General features: G+C 38.1%; 1 protein-coding gene across 3 annotated transcripts; it reads right to left on the reverse strand.

Moving 5' to 3' along the window:
* Window positions 1–3,377: 3,377 nt before the first annotated feature.
* Window positions 3,378–18,718, reverse strand: Eef1e1 (eukaryotic translation elongation factor 1 epsilon 1). 3 transcript variants are annotated; one of them, XM_015493990.2, is made up of 4 exons: window positions 18,562–18,718; window positions 15,791–15,991; window positions 10,975–11,070; window positions 3,378–4,027 (listed from the first exon to the last, which is right to left on the reverse strand). In XM_015493990.2, exons 1-4 carry the CDS (start codon window positions 18,646–18,648, stop codon window positions 3,887–3,889), a joined length of 525 nt encoding a protein of 174 aa, XP_015349476.1. In that variant the 5' UTR covers window positions 18,649–18,718; the 3' UTR covers window positions 3,378–3,886. The 3 variants fall into 3 exon arrangements, with proteins under 3 accessions (XP_015349476.1, XP_048655724.1, XP_015349478.1); XM_048799767.1 differs by having other exon boundaries at window positions 4,010–4,725; XM_015493992.2 differs by lacking the exon at window positions 3,378–4,027 and adding an exon at window positions 8,609–9,421.
* Window positions 18,719–18,919: the final 201 nt, after the last annotated feature.

Here is an 18,919-nt window from a genome sequence, read left to right on the forward strand (position 1 = left end):
CAGAAGACACTGGTAAGTGACATCCAATTATATTTATTTATTCACTTTCAAAGAAGCTGGAAGCTGGCAGCCTCCCAGAGAAAGCTTCATGTACCCTGCCTCAGGAATTTGTTCACAGATCATTGGATTATAAACCCCATGAGGGCGAGGATCTAATTGTGTTATCTCCAGGCCTAGCAGAATGTCTGGTACATTGTAGGTGCTCAATAAATTCAGAGGCAGTCGTTGAATGGCCAGTGCTGTAAGCTTCCGAGAATTACAGAAAGAAAACGGTTGGAAAGGAGCATTTTCAGAAGGAAAAGCATGCAGATGAGGACATTCTCTTTTAGATGAATCTTACAGATCTTTTACAAGCAAAATAAGAAAAATGGACCTTTTTCCCCCCAAATGCTTGAAAGAATGAGGGTCAGATTTTTGAAGTAGCAAGTAATATGAATTCATGTTTTACTAAAATGACAACATTCTCTGCCATCACATGCCCTGAGAGGAGCTCACTGTTCAGCAGGGTGGCATTTCAGGGATGGCAAATAAAAAGACCAAAGAGTTTGGCTTTAATAAAATTGTAGGTTAGGTTATGATTTTACAATCTGTCTTTCACTGATGATTTTCTGTGTGGTAAACACCAGGCTAGGTGATTTTTATAATTCCCATGCAACTGAAATATCAGTCATCTTTTACTCATTTCATGAGGAATTTCATGGGTAGTTAATTATCCAGTGTCTCAAAATTGATATACGGAGAGGGTAGTATGTTTGACACTCCCTGCCCCTACCGCGCAAAATGCTTTAATGAGCTATAATTCTCATAGCACAACATTTACTAAAGTGCACAGCCAGGCGCGGTTGTACGTGCCTATAATCACGACAACTTGGGAGGCTGAGGCAGGAGGATCACCAAGTTCGAGACCAGACTCAGTAACTTAGCGAGACACAGTGCAACTTAGTGAGACCCTGTCTCAAAATAAAAAATAAAAATGGCTGGAGGTGTGGCTCAGTGGTTAAGCAGCCCTGGGTTCAATTTCTGGTACTTAAAAACAAAAAAGGCATCAACAGATCCTCATAATGACAACTTTGCATATCGTAGGATCTGGAATCTAGCTTCTGAATTATGAGAGTTCAATTGTGTTCAGTGAAAAGTTATATAGTACATCGGTGATCCAATTTACAAGGTTCTTTTAAAATTGACCATTTGGCATTCAGAAGGTTTCTTTTTTTTTTTTTTTTTGTATATAAGCACTACTCACCATGATGGAGGTAGCTAGTTGCCTCTCTAATGCCCTTTTTTCCTTCTTCCTCACTGACAGATGAGTTTTTATTCTGGGTGGCAATGTCCCCACTAAAGAACTATTAGTGGCATTTCTCTATTTTCAGTGTCAATGGATACAGATGAACAAGGCTCCCAGGAAAGGTCCTTTAGTGGACTGACTGAACTGGCAGAAGAGCCTTTGGCCTTTCTTTTTCCCCCTTTGGATCTTTTTTTTTTTTTCTTGAGATCATTGCCTTTATTATATTCACCTTGAACACAGTTGTATTTTAAAGAATCTGCCCCTTAACTTTTTTTTTTTTTTCCCCCCTTTGGATCTTAACCAGACTTGACATCTACAGCTCTGATATCAATATTGGATCTTAAGTTGAATTTAAGGATGGAAACTGCCTGTTGAGTATTGAGCAGAGACAGGAGCTGGGTGCTTACACCAACTACAGACCATCTCCCACCTTCACATGAGATAAAAACAATCCTCTCTGATGTTACTTGGTTTTCCTGCTATATACAGCTGTAGCCTAATTGTAATTTATACTTTTCTGGTCAGCTCAAATGGACCTAGACGAATACTGAGCACCTATCGTGGGTGCCAGTCACTGTTTTGAGGGATGGATCTGCAAGGGAAGAGGATTGAATACTAAAGAGGCTATTCGGTGAATATCCATTAGTGCTCTGCCCCATCAGACAGAAATGACCATGATGCACAGTTGCAATCCCACCAGAACATGGGGAGTTTCCACGGGGACACTGACAGCATCATCCAGTTCTCAGCCACGGGAGCCAGCCAGGTCATTATCTTCCTGCCATCCCCTCATCCTCCAGGACCCAAGTTACTGGTGGGAAGTCCTAGCACATAGCAGGACATCTGCTACATCTATGTTGTACCCTTTAAGAAAGAACCGAGTAGCAGGTGGAAAGATTCAGAGGGCTAAGACTCACAGCTTAAAGAGGGAAGAGGGCACAATGGTTGCAGGAAGGCTGGGCGGCCCTTCTTGTGCCAACCCTATTGTCCTCCTTCATTCCTCCTGCTCTCCAGGGGGACAAGAGTGAAATGCCAGAGGAAGGGTCATTTGTAGCAGTGAAACATCCAGGTAGTGTGATGGTTGGCACCTAAGGTACATCGACTAGCCTGCGCCAACAGTGCCCTTTGTAACTTGATGAGCTAGAGCCCCTCTAGTCTCTGAACATGCAAACACCAAGTCTCCAGTCTCTAAATTAAAGGCCAATTTCTAACATTAAAAATGCTCCCAAGGGCAATGAATCATGATTCATTCAATTCAACCCTGTAAAACTGTCTTGATCTACTGTAAGATACTCATACACTTGGCTTGTTAGTTCTCTTGACTTGGGGACATGAAGGGCAAAAATGGGGGGTTCCTACAAGTCCTCATTTCCTTATAAACAAAAAAATCCCCATCTGCCTGAAGATAAGAAAGGAAACTAACATTTCCTAATAGCATGGGCTCTATCTTGTTTTTTTTTTCTGTACAGTAACCTTTTCAACTGCCTAAGTTACAGTTATATTCATTTTTACATGTTTACTTTTACAGACTAAGAAATAAGGTTCACTGCTTTGCTTAAAATCATACAGTTAGAATCTGATAAAAAAAGGACTTGACTGAAGCGCTGTACATTTTCTTAAGTACCTGCTCTTCCCATTGGAACTCTGAATCGTATACAAGTCAGGCCTGGGGTCAGCACCAAACTATGCTCAGTATTAACCAGAAAAGGACCCAAAGACTCTGCTTTTCTTATTTGGAAAGATAAAGAGCTTTCTTTGGAAAGATTGATTGCTATTTACTCAGCTAGTAAAAGCCATAAAATTTATAGATCCATTAAAACATCTCTTCTTCACACAGTGCTTCAATAGCAGCTTTGATTCTAAGAGAGCTGGCTTTCTATTTAGAAAAAAATTAGTAATTTTAAGTCCAAAATGAGAGGGATAGTAAGAATTTCCCATCTCTTTTAGCCACTGCATATTCCAGTGAACCCAACAACAGAACAAAATCGTTAACTCAAGAAGAATGTATCTTATTCCAGTTCCCTTAAGGGCAGCTCAGTAGTTAGTTTCACCCCAATGAATACCGACTACAGGAAAGAATGAACAAACAAAATGGGAGTTTTTCAGCCATGTTTACTAGCTCACATAAATATTTAAAACAAATACATGTCTTCCCTTTCTCAATCCTTGGTATAAGTTATCACAGTTTTTAATAAACAAAGTATGGTAAATATCCATAGGAAAAAGAATTTTAAAATATGAAAGAGAGGTTAATAAATAGCCAAATACATCAACCATTGAAAGTACTACCTTTTTTTTTTTTTAAAGATTAAGCCACTGATTTGCAACTTTATTAAAATAAATTTGATCTTTTAAAAACCAGGTAATTTATAACTTGATTTCACCTTTTTTTTTGGACAGCAGTTGAATTTTTTTACATCAAAATTTGCAAAACTTCAACTAAAGAACAAATAAAACATTCAGACACAGGTTTATACTTCAAAAATTCTACCAACTTCAACAAATAAACAATGACAGCATATCAATTTACATTAGTACTATGGTCCAGACGCACTTTCCATTTAAAACATTTTAATCACGCCGTGTGTGGCATGGTGACTTCTAGTGGGAGTTAGTGTATAGTCTGTTCTTGATGAAGACAACACTAGACAGATGTTGCCTGACGCCTGGGTAATGCTGAATGTGACAAAACCAGCGAGACACATTGAGATATTTCTCCTTTTCTTGAACTGTCAGGTCAACCTAAGTAGGATTAAAAACACACATATATAATACAGACATAAGCACAGCTATCAATATCATGAGATACTTCTTAGAAATTAGAAAGAAGAAAAAAAAAATCTCAGGAAAAAAAACAAGGGTTCTCCCTCAAAATCTAATGTATTTAGCCACTTGGGAAAGCTATCCATTTATTAAATGTGTTTATGTTTAGTTCAAAACCAGATGTGCTTTCTAATGAAATATCACATATTCCACAAATGCAAAATTTATATGAATCCAGGGCTGGGAGGCACCCAAAGTTTTTTACTTTACTGGAAAAGAAGATGGGACAGGGAAGATAACAGCTTCTGAAACACTAAGACATAATTCTTTCTCCAACATTTTTTCAGTAAAACTCAAAAGATGGAGAGGTTCACAAATATCAACATGTTTAACAAGCGAACATTGTGTTAAAGAAAACAATCATATATTCACACACATTAAAATGGCTGTATAATGTATAATATTACCGCCTCGATACTCAGCTGAGGAAAAACCTCACTCAAGACAATGACCCACTTAATTTCAAGAGATTATTGCTTAACAGAATTAGAGAAAGACACCAAGTAAAAACACAAGAACAACATACCTTCTGCATTTTGTCTGCAATAAAGCTGAACTCTTGTGGATGTAGCAGTTCACACCTGTTACTCTCAAGCTATGAGTACCCAGAGATGTGGCTATAGAAAGATGCAATGAAAACTATAGGTGCCTATCATTCCACTAGACTCAAATTCAAAGTAGATAACTCTTAGGACTCTTCTAAGACAAAGTTTGGAATTATTAAGAGTCATCAGGTAAAAAGAAAGCCAGCAGGGTGGTAGTATGCACTGGTAGTATGATTCCTTCTCCTTTGTTGATTCAACATTTATTTAACAGATATTCCAAAATCTCCACAGCGCAAAGAAAATGAACAAACAAAAAACCCAGTCAAGACAAGAGGGAGTCAAACCCATCAGAGGTTCTATTATTGGAGATACTTTTAGTAAGATAGAGTCCTGTGGCTTTTCACAATTTAACATATACTTATGCTGCAAGTAAATGTTTTGCTAAGTGACTGAACCAATAAAATTGAAATACAAATCACTTCACTATTCAAAACTTATTACAGAATGCAAATTAATATTAACAATAAAAAGGTAGTATTTTTTCAATAAACGAGTAACTGAACTCATTTGTGGCTCAGCTTACTTCAAGTGAGTTTCAGGTTTCAGCAATACACACTGAAGTCCTACACACAGGTGGCTGTAGCAAATTATAAAAATCTGTTCATCTTGCTTGAGGTGCCCTGACACTAAGGAGATGTTACTATACATGTTTCATCAACAATATAGTAGTAAGTCCATGACCCCAAAACAAAAAGCTAACATATTAGTCAAGAAGTCTGGTCAAGGATATCTTTTTTTTAATATAAAAGTTAATTTTTATTAAAATAGAATTCATGTTCAAGTCAAAAGAAAACACCTGCCTGGTGCATTTTTATAGAAGGCACTTAGGCAATCATGTGTGGAACAATCTTGAGTGTTAGTCTGTATTTTGAAATATTTTAAAAACTATTTTGTAAAGAGCTAAATTTTTAGTCCTTATCCAAAGCTTTATGACATGTAAATTTTACCAGAGACTTCAAACAAATAAAAACCTTAATCAGTAGAAAACACAGCTGCAAATCTAAATCTAACAGGATACGGGTCTGAGTTTTCTTACAAGAAACTGAATGAATGAGCCAGGACAGTGATGCAAGCCTGGTATAAACCCAGCCAGTCAGGAGACAGAGGCAATAGGATTGAGAGCTGGAGGCCAGCCCAGGGAACACAGCAAGAGTCCATCTTGGGGGGAAGGAAGGATGAATGGCTCAACCCACAGGGGAGGGGGAACAGATGAATAGAATTTAAAATCAACTTTAGCAAACTTCTTTGGCTGATAGTTGAAGCAAACAGAAGTAACTTTTACTGCATTTTGACTTCGAATCAGTCGGCTGAATTCTGACTTCTTTAAATTTTAGTTCAGAGCTTTTTCATTTTAAAGTCTCCATGTAGCCATTTTGTGAGATGCTATTTTTTTAGTATTCTGTGTACTAAAATACACAGAGAGTAAAGCATTGCCAATAAAGTTCTAATAATTGTTTGATTTATGTTCAAATTGTGCACCTAGATTTTGAACCAAGTGAAAAGGGCAATAGACAGCGAATAGTAATATTTTAGAATGACATTTGCTTAAACAGAATACTGGCATATGTTGCTAGCAGACCTATTATTTAAAACGAGAACAACATTCAATACTCAGCAAAATAAATATTCTCCAACTTAAAAATTTCATATTCAGAGTCTCTAATGGGGCTGGAGATATAGCTCAGTTGGTAGAGTGCTTGCCTCACATGCACAAGGCCCTGAGTTCAATCGCCAGCACCACCACCATAAAAAAAAAAAAAAACAACCCACACACAACAAAAACAAAAAACAAAAAAACCTTACAGAGTCTCTAATGTAAGGACTATAAACACACCCACACAAAGTAATTTTTATTCTAAGACCTTCGAAAGCTTGTAACATTTTCTAATCTACACTAACAATTTCAATTACATGATCTATTTTACGATATTTTTAGTTGATTTACTTTAAGGAGTGTAAATTTACTCATTTTTCCTCACAAAGTTATGCTAGATACACAGAGCTTTTCTGAAAGGATCAGGGTTCCACTTTAACTTTCTTTTAAACTTTGGAACTTGTCCCTGCTAGTCTGAGAAAATGATGATCAACCTCAATCAGTTACCTCTCCTCCTTGGGCAGATATTTTACATATGCAATTACTGTAAACAAACAAACTAAACAATTTTCCCTTTCCAAATGTACTTTTTTTTTTTAGAACATTTTTGATGGAATCCCCTGGGCTGCTTCACTTTGATTTTCTGTTACCCCTCTTTAGCTAACAATTTTTTCCTTTCTTATAACAGGAAACACCATGCAATTGTTCTAGTTACCATTTCCTGCTTCGTGCTGGTCTACATGTCAGTGTGTCTAGCTGTGCCTGGCTCCTTCTCTCTGCTCTTCCTCTCTGTTTATACTGGCACTCTAATTACTTTAAACCTTACAGCCAAACAGATAATATTCTGAATCACTAATTTTCCATGAAGACATGTAAGACACACTTGAAGTGAACCCTTCCAGATCAGTGTGCAAGACTGATCTGCTCCCCTCCAACTGGCACCAGGAGGCCTTTGGGACATTCTTTAGGGCCGGTGTTCCTGGACTATTTTGTAGCTATTTTACTTTTCTTTTAAAGAATCATATACTCTGCTCGTGTTCCAAACTTCGGAAGAAATGTACTTCAGCTGATAACAATCTTATAGTCAAGCAGCACAGAACATTACAGAGGATTTCAATCATCTTATTAACAGTCTGTCCACAGGGACTACTATCTACTGGTGAGATCACTGGAAGAAAGCAGTGAGTCACTGGTGTTATCAACAGCCACAATGAGGGACACTGAAACAAAGAAGGCACAATATAATATTCCTCAGAGGGATTAGGACAGATCAGATCTTGGAGTATCTCAGCCAACCAAGACTGGGCTCACAATGAAACAAAATACAGCGGTATCACTGATGACTGCTGTTTTGTACACTATGCTGATTACGTATCAAGATTTAACAATGTGAAAAAATAAGGCACATTTTCTAATCTACACCAACAATTTCAATTACATGATCTATTTTACGATACAGGCACAATAAGTAAGGGCAAAAATATATATACTGCCAAAGCAAACAAAGCTGAAGAACCTGATGACTATGAGCAGGTGGCCAATCCAGACTTTGTATCTCTCTGAATTAATACCTAGCAATCACTTTTTTTCTCACCTGTGTATATTTATGCCCAATTTAACAGGGATGTTATTCAATACCACACAGCAATCCTGTTGTGTGTAGATTTTAGTCTGTGAGGCCTGTTCTTTAAGAAGGTCTTTAGATCTCGGAGTATTCTGCCTATACTTGGACTGTGGTGAGAGAGATGCTGGGACCCACGGTTTGAACCCAAAGAGATGGTCAGCAGGATGACATAGGTAGTATTCCACTCAAAGTCATTTTGAAAGGGCATAACATCTTTAATCATAAATCCTCAACACCATATATAAAAAGGATGTGCATCCAAAAATAGGAAATATAAATAAGTACAGATGGTTAAAATATAGCTAAAGTAACCCTAATGTCAATCAATATGCAGAACTAGAGGAAACACTCCTAACCTGTCTGAAAACCCAATGCCCTCCAGGGCACACAGACTCATAATTAAATAACTTTGCAGCTGGGCCTAAGAATATTTTGCATTCTGGGATTCTGACCGTGTTTACTCTACTGGCAAAGAATGGCCATGCAAGCTGCTGCCCTTTCAGAGCCCTTCCTTTCCTGCCAGGGTTCTGTTCTCGCGACTAAAAGGCTCAGGGGTCACTCCAGGAAAACTGGGCTAACCGGGCTGCGCAAAATATCCACACAAGAGACACAAATACCTTTTTCTTTGGGGTCACTGTGATGGCTTCTCTGACCTTAAGGGTCTGCAGGAAGAGAGAGAGCACGCGCTGACCCCTTTTATTGAGGAGAAGCTTTTCAAATGAGGCAAGGGGTCAGGTTTGAGGGGGCTGAGTCTATCTTCATGATGTCCACTGTCAGGTTGACTGACATTTGGGTAGGCCACACTCAAAGGTACAGTAAGAGCAGGGGACACACACAATGCACTTCCATGGAAGATTCTATCCTAAACAGGGTAAGAGGTTATATTACAAAGGAACAGGTGAGCGTAGCTGTAGCAAGACACACCCATGCATGAGACACTGACCCTAGAACCCAAGAAGGGTGGGGAAAGCTCTGCCACATTTCTGTGACTGAGCACCTCAGTACCCAGCAGGGGAGTGTGACTCAGTCACGTGCAAGGTTGGTCTCCCACACTTTTCCTGCCACATGACCTGCATAAGCCAGTAGACAGGAAGAGTATGTGTATAAATATATACTTGGTTTGCAAGAGTTACACCTCATTCTCATCTATTTATTTTTTTAATTACATGAGACATGTTCTCCTCTTTAATGACAGCTCAGTGCTGCAGGAAGCCAGACCCTGAGTCCTGATAGATGCTCACTAGCTGCTGGCAGTCACCACAATTTTTCCTAAGATTAAGCTTTTAAGTAACCACAGTCAGTAGCACAGGCTCGCTCAAGCCAAGTTCTGGACTCCCCAAGCTGAAAGACTAGGTTTGCCACCAGGAGAGAGATGCTTAGATACTTCACAGCAAATCCTCTTTACCTTGGAGGCTATTTTTTCCGTTTTGAAATGAGGTAGGTGCCATGTCATCATTCTAAATTCAAAAAGCTACTAAAATATATTGAACCTAGAACGGAATAAAAAGAGGCTGGTGTGATCAATGTATTTCAGCTCCAACTACATTTTCTTCACATTCAAATAAAATTACTATGATTTAATGATACTGAAGAACATAACTAAAGATTACATTTCACTACAGATATACAACCTAAAATACTTTACAAATAGATACAGACTGTGAAATATTGCTAATCTCAAAAGCCCAGAGCTGTACAAGGAACTGGGCCAAGAGCCAGGAGGGGCACAAAGAGAAACGACAGGATCCTCCCCGGTCTCCTATTTTGCTTAAAATTGAGCCATATTCCTTGTAAGTATGGGGACTGTTCATCCCATTTCATTCCTGCTAGTGACTGTAATCCTGCGTAGTGACTGGTAGGCTTTCTTTCATGGCCCAAGTGTTTTGGATGAAAAATCATATGGTCGTACTACTTACAAGCAATATTTACAGTCCAACTTATATGCTTTCTAAACAGTGAAAATTCCCCTGGATAGTCATGGTTATCCAAACTCTGAATGTATTCTTTATGATTCTTCATCCTACTTTACTTGTCTCTTTAAATGATCAAATTATATTCTGATCAGGAGTTATCACTAGATTCCGTTTTCTCTAATTAACTGTTTTCATGTAAAAGTCTTATTTTTTCAATGAGATTAATAATTCCTTGAAAATTGAGTTTATAGGTTTTTTTTTATATCCCTCTCTGGTGGGCACACAGTAGGCTCTCAGGAAATAATTTAAATACAATCATAACAACAGGGAGTTTTATGCTAAATTAAGGATCAAACTAGCCTATTGAAATAATACTATTATAGAATACAATTACTTAGGAATGTTTGAGGAACAATTTTTAATAAGGTGAAGTAAATCCAAATTATGGGATTATAGATTAAGTAGGGAGATTAAGAATACAGTAGTCTACTGGTATCTGCAGGGGACTGGTTCCAGGACACCCACCCCCAGGGACACTGAAATCCACAGAGTTTCACATAACACAGTATAGGTTAAGTATAGACTCCACACAACCCTCCTGGTGTCCTTTAAATCACCTCTAGGTTAGTAATGCACTCAATACAATATAGATGCTACATATGATACTAGATTGGGGAATGAACACCAGAAAAAGTCAGTACAAGTTAAGTACAGATGCCATTTTTTAAAAGAGCCTTTTCAATCTGCAGTTTGTTGAATCTGCAGACATGGAACCTGCAGAAGTAGGGGGCTGAATATAACTGTATCATACATTATTACAGTCTCTTATAGTTTACAAAGAGTTTCCCCACACACTAAGAAGATACTTGATTCAGGAGACTGAGGTTTGTCTTGGCCCTTCAAAAAATGAGTTCTGTGCCTTTGACAAATCACTCAAAATTCCTAAGCTAGTTTCTGTCTCTGTAAAAGGAAAATTTTTGTACAGCACACCTTGTATTAAAAAAAAAAAACAAAACTCCTTTCATTTTTATTTTTTAGTTGAAAATACAAATCTGATTAAGTTTAAGACAAATCTCAAAAAATATTCTGAACTTTACAGAAAATAAACCAGAAAGTATCCAGATACTCACTATAAAGCGATGAAGTCCATAGTACAGTAGAATATCTGCTAAAGTAAAGTTATATCCTGTAAGGTAGACTTTATCTTCAAGATACAAATTCAGATCCTAGAAAAAAAACAGTAAAACATTAATGAACAGTATTAACTTGAAAACATTTAGATGGCTATCAGAAATTAAATACTGATATTTAATAAATTCACTCATTCATTCATTTATTCTTTCAGTGGTGGGGAAGGAACTCAGGGCTTTGCACATGCAAACGAAACAAATGCTATGTCACTGATTGATAAATTTATTTATTTATTAATAAATTCAATAAATTAATAAGTTAAAATTAATCTTCGATATTAAGAAAAAAATTCATTCAAAATCACAATTAGACTCCAGTCACATCATTTAAAAACACAGAATGAACATTATTAATCTCATTTGATTTTAAAGAACATTAAAAAATGAAAGAATATTTAAAAAACATTAGAAAATGATAGACTTCTGAACAATTTCTACCTTTTTGCTGGGTATAGTGGTTTAAGACGCAACCCCAATAATTTGGGAGGCTAAGATAAGGGGTTCAAAAATTCGAGGTCAGCCTGGGCAACTTAGCAAGACCTGCCTCAACATATAAATAAAAAGGGCTAAGAATGGTCATGCATGGTGGCCCACACCTGCAATCAGGAAACCCAGGAATTTGAGCAAGGAGGATCCCAGGTTCAAGGTCAGCCTTGACAATTTAGTGAGACCCTCAGCAGACTACAGAGATCCTGTCTCAAAATAAAAAATCTGAAAAAAGAATGGGGGAAATCGCTCAGCCAGCAGCTCAGAGATGAAGTGCCCTTGAGTTTAATCCTAAATTTAAATTAAAAAAGAGTTGGGGATATAGCTCAATCCCCAGTACAAAAAAAAAAAAAAAGTTGAGAATTCCAAGTTACTGGGTTTTGCAGTACATTTGTGTATATGTATGTGTACTTTATGCATACACATACATTTTTAAAACTTTAATTGGAATACATTACACATAACACAAAATTTACCAACTATTTTTAAGCATACACTTCAGTAGGGTTTACAGTTGTTTACATTGCTACATAACCAATCTACAAACTTTTTCACCTTGCAAAACTAGAACTCTATGACCCATTAAACAAGTCCCCATTACTCTACCCTCCAAGCCTGGCAACCACCATTCAACTTTGTTCTGTGACCAACTACCCCAGATACCTCATAAGTGGAGTCATGGGGTAGTTATACTTCTGTGACTGGCTTTATTTCACTTGTACAATGTCAAAGTTCATCCATGTTATAACATGCATCAAAACTGTCTTCTTTTTAAATGGCTGAAGTATACATGTATGTATACACCATATTTTGTTTGTCTATTGACACAACAGACACATGGGTTGTCTACCCTGCCCTAGCTGTTTAACAATGCTGCTATGAATGCAAGTGTAAATCTCTCCTCAAGGCAATGCTGAATTCTTCTGGGTATAAACCAAGAAGCGGGATTGCTAGATCATAGAGCAACTCTATGAATGTCTTGAGTAAGTGCTGTCCTATTTTTTGCTAACAGCTGCATTTTTTTTTTTTTAATATTCTCACCGACAGTGTATCGGTTACAATTTTCCGCATCTTTGCCAACCCTTGTTATTTTCTGGCTTTCTTTTAATGGATTTGTTTTGGTGGGTGGCAGCCATCCTAATGAATGGAAGATGGTATCTTATTGTGAGTTGATCTGCACTTCAATCAGTGATTATAATTTCAGCATCTTTTCAAATACTTATTAGCATTAGCATATAGTCTTTGGAAATGTTTACTCAAGTCTTTTGCACATTTTTAAATCAAGTTATTAGTTTTTTTTTTTGTATACTAAATATTCACAACTTATCAGATACATAATTTTCAGATATTTTCTCCCAGTGTGGGTAGATTTTTTACCTTTTTGTCACTGGATATAAGATTGAACTTTGAACATCAAAAACTATTTTTTGTGACTAAAATCAGAATTCATAAATATATTTTAGCTATGAAGATAGTCTTAAATGTAGTTTTCATAAACTATGAATAGGAAATACTTTCCTGATTAGTGACATAAAAGGTTTCCTATCAAATAGAATTTCACACTTGAAATAGTCAAAGAAGGGAAATGTCTAACATTTCTTCATTTTTAAAAACAAGTCTTTCTGATGCTATTGCCAAACCTGCTAAAATATTTCCTCTAGAAATCCAACTGATTTTTCTTTTTCTTCCCAGCTATTATTAAACTTTTAAACATCATACAATCGAAAGTTGAAAAAACACAATAGACAACTATATGCATCATTCATCTAGAGTCAAACAATGTATTTCACAATTTTTTTAAAAAAAAATATTACCTTACTTATAAGGCATTTACTCTTAAGAGCTGTGGTTTTAGCACCAAAATGGAAATTTGACAATTAAGAATTAAATCTTTTCTTAATATCCAAAGAGCAAAAGATTTAAAAATTAAATAATAAGGTAGCCCAGTACAAACATGGTTAAAGAATACATACAAGTAAACTTTTAGAAATAAAAATGGTTCATGAGCATTATGAAAAAATGCCACAACAAAGTCTTATGAAAACAAAGAACACAATGTCAACAGGGAAATCATTTTTTGGCTTGCTTGTTTTAGTAATGTAATTGGGGAGGTGATGGAGAAAAAGGAAAATACCGATGTTGTTTTGTGGAAGAGGCCACTTCATATACTGACATATTGTAAGATTACACTGTTCTGGAGTCCACAGGAACCATGTAGCCTTAAAAAAGATCTTTTTCTTTTTTTTTTTTTTTTTTGGTAAACAAATAGGGGAAAACTGGATATACATATGTTGAAGAAAAAGACTAGACCCTTAATTCTTATCCTGCACAAAAAGCAAGTCAAAATGGAACTAAAACCTAGGAATTAGATCAGAAATTATGCAACTCCTGGGAGAAAATACAGGGTCGACACTCCAACATATAGGCACAGGCAACAACTTTCTCAATAGGACCCCCTAAAGCTCAGGAAATAATGCTAAGAGTTAATAAATGGAATGGCATCAAATTAAAAAGCTTCTGCGCAGCAAAGTAAACAATTTAGAATCTGAAGAGAGAACCTACAGCAAGGAACAATAACGTAGCTAGCTGACAAAGGATTAATATCTAGAATATATAAATAACTCAAAAAACAACCCAATTAATAAAGGGCCAATTAATTAAATAGACACTTCTCAAAAAAATAAATACAAATAGTCAACAAATATACAAAAAAATGTTCAGCATCATTAGCAACTACAGAAAGGCAAATCAAACCTACACTATTTATATCACAGCAGTAAGAATGGCAATTATCAAGAATACAAACAACAAAAAATGCTGGAGAGGATGTGGAGAAAAAGGAACATCTTTACACTGTTGGTGGGATTGTAAATTAGTACAACCACTATGAAAATCAGTATGGAGTTTCCTCAAAAAAGACGAGGCATGGAACCACCATATGACCCAGCTACACCACTCCTCAGTATTTATCCTAAAGAATTAAAGTCAGATAATATGCATACCCATGTTTATAGAAGCACAATTCACAATAGCTAAACTGGAACCAGCCTAGGTGTCCATCAGTGGATAAATGGATAAAGAAAATGAGGTATATGTACACAATGGAGTTTTATTCAGTCATAAAGAAAAATGAAATTATGTCATTTGCAAGAAAATGGATGTAAGTTGAGACCACTGTGTTAAGTGAAATAAGAAATTCAGAAGATCAAGAATCATGTTTTCTCTCATATGTGGAAGCTACAGAGGAAAAAGGAACAGAAAGGTAAGGGAAGATGTCTCATGAAAATCTAAGGAAGATCAGTGGAAGAAAGAGACCAAGAAGTGGGAGATGGAGAAGAAGGTGGGAATTGCTGGGGAGTGATATTAGCCAAATTATATTATTATATTATGTGCATGTATGAATATGTGACAGCAAATCCCACCATTATGTACAACTACAATGTACCAATTTAAAAAAAAAGGTAGAAAAAAATAATGGCAACTTTCAGGAAGAAGAAAAAGAAGGCAAGGCTTTTCTTCTAGCAACCTCCCTTGTAGGAATTTAGCCTATGAAACAAATAGGAACATGTTCAATTATCTAGCAACAAGCTGATAACTACCTGGGGGTAGATAATTTAAACTGTGGTACAACTTTGTGCTGGAACATACAGGTTATCAAAAGGAAAGAGCACACACGGACATGAAACAATGTTCCCAACACTCCGAGAGCAAACATAAGCCACAGCAGGTTGCTGTGTCCAATAATGGCCCACTTTTTAAAAAAGTCCCGCATGCTTGCATGCATGGGAAGACCATAAAAAGGATTTAATAAAGACCTGATGACTGAACGCAAGCATTAATAATAGTTCACTCTCGATCATGGGACAATGGTTGTTTAAAATGTTTTACATTTGCTTACTTATATTTCCTAAATTTCTGTAACAAATATTGACTGCCTTTAAAATTAACAACACTATCTTGAAACACCACAGTTGCAAACAAAACAAAAACACAACAACCCTTTCCTTTTCCTGTGCTCGTATGGTGAAAAAGCACACTGTAGTCCATTCACCTCCCCAACTAGAGACAGAACAGCCTGCTCCAGGCAGAGGTCACAACAGGTACAAGCTACCTTGAGCTAAAAGGCAACAGGCAAATGCAGCCAAGAGTTGGAGGTCTGCATACCTTGAAGCAAAAGAGAACAGGTAAAGGCAGCCTGTTCCCAGGTCTGGAACCCAAGGGGAGAGATTTCAGCTTATTACAGTCCACCCATTCCAACAAATCACAATACCTTCAACAGCGTGTGGATATCCTCTTTACTGGACTGTCTGTCTACTCGAGTGACCCTGTATTCCAGCCACTGCTGAACTGTTGCTTTTTCTTCTGCAGTACTCCCCAGCAAATACTCCTTGTTGGCTTCTTTGACTAGATGAGTTGCTATGGTAGTCAATCCTGTCAGGCTTGGACCATTGTTTGTTTGAAGAACTGGAATCTTAAAAAAAAAATTCTTCAGATAAATTAAAAAAATAAAGACCATCAATCATGACTATAAATTCTCAGTAATCACTATATCATGCAGCTGGTTTTCCCATAGTCTTTGTTTTTAAAATCAAGATTATCTATACAGATTAATCAAACAGTGCTAATCCAGGTAAACTAGATTATACAGCAGTAACAAAACCTAAACTCTTAGCTTGCCCAATATAAGCTCATTTCTGACTTAAGCAAAGTCTACTGAGGTCTGAAGTGACTGGAGTGTAGCGCAGAGATTTGGGCTCCTTCCATCGTGGCAACTCCCTCATGAAAAATGTCTACAATCGCCACAATGGGGGAACTGACCACGGTGGGTGGCACCAGTATCAGCAACCAAAATCTGGAAGTGATGTTTGTCACTATTTCATACATCTCACAGCCAAAACTTTCTCTTAATTCACTTTTTTGGTCCCAGAAAATTTTGATTTTTGTCATTCCCTGATTCTGGAAAAGACTATGCCTTTGCAACTACCAACTTCTGAGAGTGACATGCATTTCATTTACCTAAGACCTATTTTCAAACAAAATCAATTTAGAATTAAAAAAAAAAAAAAAGAACAAGAACAAAGGTCACTTGGTTTATAATGGCAGAGTCAGGGTTCAAATAAAATACCACTGGCTCAGAAGTCCATTCTCTTTATATAACCTGAAGTATACAACTGCTAGTCTTATGTAGTTGCAAACATGGAACACATACCATTTTCACATCAATCTTACAGTTCATGATCTTCAAAGCAATTACTTTTAATGGCTGCATAAGTAATATTCCAATGTGGTAATGTACATTTTGGGAGCCTGGGGGTGGGGAATGGTAGGGATAGAATTCAGGGTCTCAACATTACTCTACCACTGAGCTACACATCTATCCCTGATGTACCATAATTTAATGAACCATTCTTCTACAGCTTAATCCCTAGGCTGTTTTCAGTTTTAAATTATTTTGGGTATGTGGCAGAGAGCTTTAATTCTGGTTTATTTGCTGTCAGTTGCTTAATCAAAAAAAATGGCTGAAACTTATCTGCTATGCCCAGCCCTTTCCCTAAACACATAAACAGAAACTTTCAATAGCTACCCAGTGCTAAAATTTTTTAATCAAAATAAAATAAAATACCACACTTTGAACTGGAAAGCCCTCACAGTTGGACCTCAACTATGATTTTGGGTTTACCTTGCATTGCACCCACTCCCCATACTGATTTTACTTATTGCTCTAGACTTTCCAATCTTTCGTAATATAGTGTTTTCACACATCTTTCAAAACCTAATTCCTTAAACGCCAGCTTTTCCAGGAAGAGTAAAAACCCATCTTCAAGTCATAATTAACTTTCTCTTCCACATTTCTCACTAATGTTTTGTTCCACTAGTACATATCTGCTGTGCTTTCATTTAATTGTTGTTGACTGCTTCTCATACTAGGTGACAAAGGTTTAAGTGTTCCCAGTGTTTTCTAAAAATATAAACCAATATTGAAAAGTGGCTAACCACAAGGAATCGGTACCAGGAGGAGGAAAAAGAAAAAACAGGCCACCTTAGGGCCAATGCCTAGCCTAATCTGCCACCAATCAGAGGGCCCATCTTAGGCAAGTCACAACCTCACCAGGCTTCGAGTTATTTTAAATGTAAAAACTAAAATATTGCTACTTTTGAGACAAGATTTAACATCAACCAAGGAAAGAAAAAGTTAAGGCCAAAACACACTAGTCTGGAAAAACCTCAAAGGAGCCAGAAACATCAGAATGCATCAAAGTAGTGTTCTACAGCACTTTTTTTGCTGTAATACATTCGCTCCTCGGCAAACAATGACCTTCATAAAACACAAATGTTCTTTTCAATACCCTGGGAAATCTGAGTCTTTATGCTTCATTAGTCAGTCTCACACTCTCTAACTTTCCCTCATTCTCTGCACAAAGCAAACCGAATTTGGGATTACAGGCCTCAAAAAAAAAGCCTTCCCTGAATCCTCCAGGACCAGCCAAGCCCCCAGCACATGTTCCCTCGGCCATAGCCGCGTCAAAGTAGCACTTTCCGCTACTATAATTTAAATCACTGCCAAGTTTGTCCACCCAGCCAAACAGCAAGCTTCCAGAGGGGAGGGGGCGTGTCCCCTTTATTCAACGCAGAATTCCCCAGGCCCAGTGCAGTACCACCGGGTCCCCGTTTGCGCTGACGGAGTGGTTGCGCAATTAACCAAAGATGCAATTTCGGCAAGAGCAGCCGGTGAAGGCGAACGCTGGCCTCCACCTTGCTCCATCGAAAGGTCTTTTGTGCGTTCCTTCAAATGGTTTCGTGATGGCTGAATGGGATGCTGAGAAAGTCGATGGAGATAAAGCTCAGGCCGAGCCCGTCCTGAGCAGGTTCCCCTTCGTCCCTCCAGGACCTAGAGTGGCAGAAGCCTACGAGGACCAGCCGACCCGCGGCTCGAACGCAGACACGTGGGAGCGGCGGAGCTGCATCCCAACCCCGCCGGCCCGGCCCCGCCAGGTTCGGCAGGCCCCGCTCCTTCCCCTCCGCGCCGCCTCTGCAGCTCACCTGTCTCTCGCCCTGGGCACTGTACTTATTTCCCTTACTCAGCCCCAGGGACTTCTCCAGCAGCTTCAACTCCGCGGCCGCCGCCATCTTCCGGCCCCAGCTCTTGAGAAGGGTGGAACCAGGACAGCAAAGGCCTCCTGCATTGGCGGAGACGGAAGGCAAGCGTCACCGGTGATTGGCTGAACGCGCAGGGGAGCGTGAGGGCGTGCCTAAACGCAAGAGGCGTGGCCAAACGAAGGGGCGGGGTCTAGGAAGGGATGTGGGACCGGTGAAGCGGTGATGGCCAATTTCCATTCCCGAGTTTCGCCTCCAGGTAGAGCGAGCAGCAGATCCGAGCTTGGGTTGCTGCAGTCGCCTG

The sequence above is a fragment of the Marmota marmota genome, unplaced genomic scaffold, assembly GCF_001458135.2.
Source record: "Marmota marmota marmota unplaced genomic scaffold, marMar, whole genome shotgun sequence".
NCBI lineage: Eukaryota > Metazoa > Chordata > Mammalia > Rodentia > Sciuridae > Marmota > Marmota marmota.